The sequence below is a fragment of the Trichechus manatus genome, unplaced genomic scaffold (genome assembly GCF_000243295.1).
Source record: "Trichechus manatus latirostris isolate Lorelei unplaced genomic scaffold, TriManLat1.0 scaffold00128, whole genome shotgun sequence".
Lineage (NCBI taxonomy): Eukaryota > Metazoa > Chordata > Mammalia > Sirenia > Trichechidae > Trichechus > Trichechus manatus.
In genome coordinates, this window is record NW_004444064.1 from 6,389,857 (window position 1) to 6,399,350 (window position 9,494).

Here is a 9,494-nt window from a genome sequence, read left to right on the forward strand (position 1 = left end):
CCCCGGTCGCTTCTGCAGGGAGTTGTCTCAGAGCCCGCGGGGGCGTCAGGGTCCTGCCTGGCAGCCGGCTTGGCCTTGCTTCTGCCCTCAAGGAAGCGGCCCATTAGGGGAGCCCAGTTGGGGGTGGGGGCCTCATCACTCCAGCCATCTGTTCTCTTCTCCCCAACAGCTAGAGTAGACAAGATAACTTCCCTTCTGTGGGGGAGGAGGTGTCGCCTTTAGATTGGATAATGTACTTAGGAAACTGCTTCTCTCTCTTAAAAAACAAACAAACAAAAATCCTAAAGCTCCATCAAACACAATATTTCTGGAGGGCAATCCGATAGTATGTATAAAACAGCCTTCAAAGATTTATGCCAGTATTTTTTTAATGATTGCAAAAAAATGTTCAATCTCAGAGGAATGGGTAATTATATATACACTGTAGAATATTAAAATGTTTATTTAAAATAACGTTCAGAAGAAGTTTTCCATGTCATGGGAAAGTATTTAACTATCACAAGGAAGTATTTTTCACGCGCTTGGCACTGAAGGGGGCACTCGGCCTCACCAGAGACCAGCTCGGCCATGGCCCTGCCTGCCGGGACTGATGTCCCAGAGGAGCAGACCAACAGCAGTAAGCGTGGACGATGAGTATGTGACAGAACACAGCGGAAGGTGACGGCTGCTGTGAGAGAGAAGACTGGCGACGGGGATGGGGCGCTGGCCGGAGGAGGGCGATGGGGCGCCGGCCGGAGGAGGGGGACGGGATGCAGGCTGTAGTGTGAAGCAGGGTGGGCAGGGAGTCTTCACTGGAAGGTATGAGCTAAGTAGCGACTTGAAGGACAGGAAGGAGTCGACCAAGTTGATGCCGATGAAGAAGAGCAGAGGGAGCAGCCAGAGCTGAGGCCGTGCACCCCAGCAGAGGTGGGTGCACACTGAGGTTGGAGGAGGGCTATCGGAGAGCAGGGCTCCAGGGACATCATCACAGGACTGCGCGGGTGTGGGGAGTGGTGAGTGCTGAGCCGAGGGTGGTCAGCAGGGGCCAGATGGTGCCAGGCCTTGCAGGGGAGTGTCTGGACCTTCCCTGAAATCCGTGCGGAGCCACTGGAGGGTTCAAGCAGGGGGACACCATTAAATGTGCATTAAAAAAAAAAGTCACTTGGATAAGAGAGGTGGTGGAAATGATGTCAAAGAATTTCCCTCCCTCAATTTTTATTAAAAGAAGCAAAAAACCCAAAGTCATCAGCAATCTCTGCCACAGGAACAAGCAAGGAAAGGTGCGAAACTGGCAGGCCAGGACAGAAACACGAGTTGGGAGGAGGGGCGGCATGGCCTGCCTCGGCTCCTGGCCCACTACTCCGGACCACACAGGAATGGTATGCGGGTCAGAGCTCAATGAGAAAAATAAACTGCACCAGTGCATCAGCCCCAATCCTGATCATTCTCACTAAAATCCGCAAGGACGGAGAGACGAAAACCGCATGGGTGCTCTTTCATCCCATCCCCCCTTCCGACTACATAATAAAACCCTGGTCAACCAGAAGCAAACAGCAGGGGTGAATCTCTCGATAGAAATGGGGCTCTGGGTGAGGGGGGTGATGAGCCAAAGCCCCCACTGGGGAACGACCCCCAACTTAGAATATCCTGGATCATTCACCAAAAAAACCTCAGTGGTCTAAGAAAGGCCTTGTGGTGCCTCTGCTAGGCTTCTTTGCGGCTTCCTCGTTCCCCAACTCCTCCAGGTCACGTAACACAGAACACCCAGGCTGTCACGGTAGTATGAAGGAAAACAAAGTCGCAGATCCAGTGGGAAGACAGACCAGAAGCCACCCCATGACATCAGAGAAAACAGACTGCCCAGGCCCAGCCACCCAGGCATGAGCAAGGTAAAAGGACAGAGTAGTGAAAACATGATACCCGTATTACTGGGGGGACAAGGACACAGCTAGCAAAAAACGAAAACAAAGTTGAAGAAACCAAGACATAAAAAAGCAAAAGAAAATTCCTCATAATTGCCTCATACTATTGGAATCTATGTTAAATTGATAAAAGAACTGCTTGAGATTTAAAGGGAGGGGAGGGTAACAGTTTCCAGCCCTATGGAAACAAATGAGGTCCAAACATTCTAGAACTAACAGATACATTAGACGCAGGAGAAACAATTACCCATGCAGAGGAAGGATCTGATACAATCACAGTATACACAGACGAAAAAGTCAAAGAAATCAAGGCAATTAAAGAAAACGTAGTTGATATGCAAGACAAACACAATCCAACCTCAGGACAGCTATGTCTAAGGTGGAGAACACAGCAAAGGGAACAGAAGCAGTTTCATAGAGACGGTGCAGAAGGTTCCTGAAATGGAGAAAGAAATCAAGTTGATGGATCAAAAGGCAGGCCACGCTCCAAGATAATTTGATACAGAGTGTACCGTGTGGGGCATGGCCCGACTCCACACTAAACTTGAAGGAGTAAAAAGATTCCTTAGGCATCCACTCAGACAAAACCAGGATCTCAAGGGAGAACTCAGTTCGGCCTAAATTCTCCCACGGCAGCTTTGCCAGGAGACAGTGGAGCGATATCTGCAATGGTCTCACAGAAAAGTTTCATCCAGCAAGCTATTCTCAATCAAGATGTCATTCATGTAAAAAATGACAGGAAGATATTTTCAAACATGAAATAACTCAAGGAATACAGTACCCATGAGTCCCTCCTGAAGAACATTATTTGCTAACAACATCCAGCTAGCCTCAGCTTTCTACCCTCTTACTGGGCTGTGGACAGCACTGTCTAGAGGCTGGCTGTCAAGGATGCTGCAGGGCGGCCCCGAACTGGGCCAGAGTGCTGAGCTCACAGACCCTTCAGGACCTTTCCAACCAAGGGACACCACCATGCCCCAGTGTCTACGTAAACCCAGAGGGCACCGCTGAAACACTGACCACAGTGCACCTCCTGGAGCTGGGCAACTAGTGGCTCGTCCTGACTCATGCTGATCTGCCTATAAATCCCAGAATGCAACATGATTTTACCACTCTGGGCCTCTGTGTATGCTGTCTCCCTGGCCTGAGTGGTCAGCAGTGCCTCACCTGACCCTCCTCTACCTTAATCTTAACCTCTGGGACAACGTTCTGGGAAGCCTCCCTGACAATCACCCACCCCTACTTAAGTAACCCAACTTTCTGGCAAGCTACCCTGACTAATACTGTGCTCTCTCCCTTAACTAATCCAACTTTCCACCACCCCCCTTAGCTAACCCACTCCCCTCAGGCTGGATTAGGGGTCCCCCTGCCCCATCGGCACTGTCATTATCACACTGTCTGCTTGTCTATCTTCCCCGGGGGTAAGGACTGTGTCTTCACCTTCGACACAAATCTCGCACATCCAGAGACTTAATGCGTCTCTGCTGGATAAATCAACGAAGGAACTGAAATAACGTTAAACCAAAGGAGGCAAACAACGGAGAAAACTCCTTTTTCTGCGATTGTCTTATTTCTCTATTAACGGGGCACCAGTGGCTCTCCACCACAGACGCCCAGCACACGACAAGACCAGTACTGCTGAACTCAGTTAACAGAAAGATTTTCCTCCACAGGAACAAACATAACTCAGTTTTCTAGTTTCAGCCAGAAAACAGGATAAACACAATTTCACAAATGACTAGCTACTATATTTATCTACACAACAAGGGATCTCTGTGTGACTTGTGTTGTTCAAGGGCAGACAAAGCTTTCTAGATGGCAACTATTCCACTTGGGGCGGGACCTCCAGGCCTGCCTGTCCCAGAGCCCCGAAGGGGTGTCCAGTACAGCGGGTTCTGACCCCCCACTCCACCCTGGCAGGGCTCTGGGCACTTGGGCAGCTGTCTGAACACCTCACTTGTGGAAGGAAACAACATGTGTAATATACCCCGCGCAGCGCCTGGAACTGTTACTGTCCCCATTTGAAAGAAGATAAAATGAGAAGTTATTTGCCTAAGATATAAAAACAAACAATAGCTATATTTATTAAACTATGCTAGCCAAAACAAACAAATAAAGGAGCCAAAATTCTCGAGGCTTGAAATCCATGCAAACAGGTAAGACAATTACATCCTTCTCCCTCACTCTAATGGAAGCACTCAGCTCTGGACAAAGGAGATGTATCAATGCATCCTGCCTACTGCAGTCCCCTCATGCTCACCACTGAGCACATGAAGCCCCAGGAGCTCATCAGAACGTGATCAAGGAGGACACTCAGGCTAGCAACTGGTCCATGTGAAAATCGTGGTTATCAAAGTACGCAGCCTTCCCTTAAAAGCAACAGTCCTCATGAACACTGACATGAAAAAAGACAAATTCCCAAGAAACTGTCACATGCTTTAGAGGAGTCAAAATTAGTCGCAACTGTGATATTGCCTAAGAAAATAATTTGAACAATTCTATAGCTTATGTTTCTGAACACCCACAGATATGTATAATGTACTTTAAATTGAACCTCTAATCTCAAGGAAACTAGAGTACAAACATACAAAGCATTTTTCATGTCTTATTACTAGGTCTATTAACTGTGATCACAATTAAGAACGAAGTTAAAGCTCTCACTTGTTGCCCATCTTGATAGCTGTCTATACTTAATGTCTGTGTAGCCATCATGGTTAATGAGAGTTTTATTACAAGACATCAAATCATCTTGAGTCAAAAGCAAATGTGGTCTGGGAAAACAAAAGCAGAAAAACATCAGTTAATAGTTGTAGAGCATTTTTTGCCCCCTTTACTCCACAGCATCCACACAATTTTTTAAAAAACACACATTGTCATATGGAGAGAATAAGCCATCCTTAAAACAAAAAAAATAAATCAAACCCCAATCCACAGTACCTCCCTAACGGGCACTCTGCTGGCCCAGGCTTGTTACCACATTCTCTGCCATGGGGACACCACAGTATAGTAAATGACCATCACCTGCACGTGACCGCCTGGGCCCTGGGACACAGCGAGGTCCCTGCTCTCTGGAATAGACAGGGGGAGGAGAGCGAGACAATCAGAGAGACATCAGGTAAGTGCCATGCAGGGACTCCCGGGGGTGCCACAAAGGGGTGAGAGGGTGGCCTCCTGGGCTGTGTGGTCAGGGCAGGCTTCAGACAGGCTGAGGCCCGGGAGAGGCTGAGACCAGGGTGAGGCTGAGGCCCAGGTGAGGCTGAGACCAGGGTTAGGCTGAGGACTGGGAGAGGCTGAGACCAGGGTGACGCTGAGACCAGGGTGACGCTGAGGCCCAGGTCAGGCTGAGACCAGGGTGAGGCTGAGGCCCGGGTCAGGCTGAGACCAGGGTTAGGCTGAGGCCCGGGTCAGGCTGAGACCAGGGTTAGGCTGAGGCCCGGGTCAGGCTGAGACCAGGGTTAGGCTGAGGCCCGGGTCAGGCTGAGACCAGGGTGAGGCTGAGGCCCAGGTGAGGCTGAGACCAGGGAGAGGCTGAGACCAGGGAGAGGCTGAGACCAGGGTAAGGCTGAGGCCCAGTTCAGGCAGAGATCAGGGTTAGGCTGAGGCCCGGGTCAGGCTGAGACGAGGGTTAGGCTGAGGCCTGGGTCAGGCTGAGACGAGGGTTAGGCTGAGGCCGGGTCAGGCTGAGACCAGGGTTAGGCTGAGGCCCGGGTCAGGCTGAGCCCAGGGTTACGCTGAGGCCTGGGTCAGGCTGAGATCACGGTGAGGGTGAGACCAGGTAAGCCAGTGTCCCCAGAGACAGAGTGGTCAATGCAGAGACCTAGGACAAGAGTGACGATGAATGTGCTCATGGCAGCTGAGACAGGCACACTCATGGCACCTGAATGTAACACAAATCTGCACACGATGGCTTGTCTGCTTGATGGCAACCCAACACTTGAAATACCTTTAACGGGGTGGACAATGGGCAGAAGCTCAGAAGGCAGGGATAACAGGCACTCCTGTGGTGCAGACGCAGGCCGGGCACCACACTGTCACCTCGTCGGCACCAAGCTGGCATTGGGTAGGAGAGGGCCCGCCTGACGGCACCAGGCCCACGCCGAGGGGCGTGACCCACCACGCGTGACACCACATCTGGGCTGTGCCCACCTGCCCTGTACCAGCAAGACCGCCAAGTGTCACCCTAGAGACCACGCTTCTCTGAAGCACATCCAACCCATGACGAGCAGACGGGGAAGGAACCGGAAGCTCCTCACGTGCCAAACAGCTCACAGGAACAGGGGTATCCAGCCCGCTAACAGCAGCAGGGGCAGCAGCAGCAAATGCTGGGCAGCGTCTGATCATGTGACAAGCAGCCCAGCAAGGAGGTTCTCTTTCAATCCCACTTCACACTGTGGGGCCCGAGGGATGGGCCAGGGCCGCGGAGCTAGAGAGCAGAACAGCTTCAACCTGAGTGTCGTCCCGGAGGCCCCAGCGGGGACGAGCACCGGCCCACCTCTGAGGAGCTGGGGTGTGGGAGGGCCAGCCACGCAACCTCACAAGAAGACACGGAGGGATAAACTCACACCCACCTTCGTTCTACAAACGTTTACGGGGTGTCAGGCGTGCTCCCATGCCCTGGGTGCACAGCAGAAAAACACAAAGTCCTAGGCCTGACAGAGCTCAGGCTCAAGTGGAGAGACACAGACACAAACCAGTGAGCAGGTGATGAGGGAGATGACGCAGCAGGGAGGGACGGTAACTGGAGGGGAGGGGGTCAGCGGCCTGTGAGGAGGGACGTTCTGGGCAGGAGGGCTGCCACGGGCCCAGGGGTGGGTAAGCACTGCATCTGAGGCACAGCTGGGAGACTAGCGTGGTGGAGGGAGAGGTGAGGAGGAAGGGGGTGGCAGGGATTGGAGGGGGGGCCATGGAGGCCGTGGTGAAGTCTGTGGGAGTGTCTAAGTGGACAGGACACCACGGGAAGACTGTGAGCAGAGGGGGACAGACCTACGCTTTGGGAGGATCCCTCTGACTGCTGTCTGAAGAACAGACGGCATGACTGGGGGTAGGGCTGAGGTGCGGAGTAAGGGGAAGCAGTGGCCGGATGGCACCTGAATGGGGAGTCACTGCCAAGAGGCAGAGCTAGCAGGCCTGGCAGAGGGATTAGACAAAGTGGGGTGTGGGAGAGGAGTCAGGAGGGCTCCACGCGCCCCACCGAGCTGCAGGGAGAGTTGGATTTCACCAAGTGGAGCAAACTGGCAAGGAGAGAGCGGCTCTGTGGCCTGGGAGACAGCAGGCCTGGGGAAACTTTAAGTGTGAGGTACTTCTCAGACTCCAAGTGGATGTTTTGAACAAATGAGTCTAGGCTAGAAATATAAACCTGGTAATCATTAGCATATAGTTACCATATGTAGTGGGTTGAACTGTGTCCCAAGAAAAGGTATGTCCAAGTCCTAACCCTCAGTACCTGTTAATGTGACCTTACTTGGAAACAGGGTTTTTGAGGATGTAATTAAGTTAAGGACCTCGAGATGAGATCATCCTGGATTTACAGCGGACCCTAAATCCAATGACTGGTGTCCTTCTAAGAGAAAGGAAAGGGAGATCTGAGACACACACGGGACAATGGAGGCAGACGCTGGAGTGACACAGCTGCAGCCACAAGCCAAGGAAGGCCTGGGGTTACCAGAGGCCAGGAGAGACACATGGAACAGATTCTTCCTCAGAGCCTCCAGAAAGAACCAACCTTACTGACACCTTGCTTTCAGACTTCTGGACTCTAGAACTGTGAGAGAATAAATTCCTGTTGTTTTAATTCACCCATCTGTATGGCAGCCACGGGAAACTCAAACAGTATGTAAAGCCCCAGGTCTGAACGAGATCACCCAGGAAGAGACAGGAGGTAGGCCACGTAAGAACACAGCCTGGAGGTCAGGAAGGCTGGAGGGTCTGGCAAAGACTCGGGAGCAGCAGCCAGCTGGACAAGAGTAGAACCAAGTGTTGCCACTGAAGCCATTGGAGGAGGCGGTGATCTGCCATGTAAATGCAGCTGAGAGTCAAGGAAGCGGAGTCTGAGCACCACCTGCTGGAGATTCGGAGTGGCGTTGGCAGATGCAGAAGAGAACTTCCTTGACTCAGCAATTCCACTTGTAGGAACTGATCCTAGAGATACACCCACATCTCAACCCCACCCAGGTTAAGCATGTCGCCCCTGGGCCTTCACAAAGCACCCTGTACTTACTTAGCCCTGCAGCACCTTAATTATTTAGACTATACGTTCCTCAAGGGCTAAGGGCCCTGTCTGGTTGCATCGCCAACAACTGGCACAGTATCTGATGCCTGCTGTCATTCACTGAGGATGAGTCCTTCCCAACCCATGACAACCCCACATACAACGGGAACAAAACGCTGCCTGGTCCTATGCCACCTCCCTGATCAGCTGCGGATCTATCTGCTCATTGGGATCCACAGTATTTTCACTGGCTGATGTTTGGAAATAGATGGCCAGGTCTTTCTTCTTAGCCCGTCTGAAACTTGTTCCACATGCGAGCCTCCCCTTGCAGACAGGTGGTATCTGTGCGTGAGGTGCACTGACAGGGAACTGAACCTGGTCACCTGCACAAAGGCAAGAATTCTACCACTGAACCATCGCTGCCCCCACTGACGTCTAGGAGGCACTACATAAAAATGAGTTTAAAAGAATGAACTAAAAAAAAAAAAAAGAAGAATGAATCATAGCTTGACCTGAAACTAACCACTGATGTAACAGATTTTTGGACACATAATTTACAACAGCTTTGCTTGCCTTGATACCCACATCTCTCTGTTCCACCTACGGCATTTTCTAATTTTTATTATCATATTTAAATGGTTGCTGGAATGGAAGCCTCTTGAGGCCAGGGCCTGTGCCTGAACCGACCGTGTATCTCCACAGACAAGGTCAGCAGCTTGCTCAGAACACTAGTCCAATAGATAGTTACTGAAAAAATAGTCAGAAGAGGCTTTGTGGAATAATCTGCAAGTTCGCAGTCTATTGAAGAAGAAATAAAGAAAAAAACGAAGTTTAAAAAAAAAAAAAGGTCATCTTTTTTCTCTAAGTAAATGTCTGTATAATAAGCAGACGTTCAAAATACCTCACTGACTTCCTAGGTTTACTTTCACGCCCGAACAAGGGCATATGAAAGGAACACTGACATTTTTTCAACTCTTCTGTGCAGGATGGACTCTTTTACACATGCTATTTTATTTCATCTTGCATAGAGGCAATAAGGAGGGGTGGGGTTCTGGAATTTAACTTTACCCAAAGTAATCTGGTCTTTGTCCTCAGTTCCTAAGAGATAATCCTTAGAGCTCTGGAATTTCCATACGGACTCCAGATCTGACAGGTTATGCTAAAGAAGCACCTCTGGGCTGTGATAAAAACTCATGATGATTACCTCTGGTGGCCAGGCCAGACAGCCCCACCCCAGGATGCCCTGAGATCACCTCACAGTATCGGCTGACCTCAGGGGTACCTAGTGATGATTGCCTCATGGTGGCCAGGCCAGACAGCCCCACCTCAGGATGCCCTGAGATCACCTCACGGTATCGGCTGACCTCAGGGGTACCTAGTGATGA

General features: G+C 50.9%; 1 protein-coding gene across 1 annotated transcript in view; it reads right to left on the bottom strand.

The window, feature by feature from the left end:
- PKNOX1 (PBX/knotted 1 homeobox 1) overlaps positions 1-4,720 on the bottom strand; it is a 38,927-nt gene extending 34,207 nt beyond the window's left edge. Inside the window, exon 1 of the mRNA XM_004384808.2 lies at positions 4,563-4,720. Within this exon, the coding sequence (XP_004384865.1) occupies positions 4,563-4,613 (51 nt within the window). The 5' untranslated portion in view covers positions 4,614-4,720. The remainder of the gene's footprint in view (positions 1-4,562) is intronic.
- Positions 4,721-9,494: the final 4,774 nt, after the last annotated feature.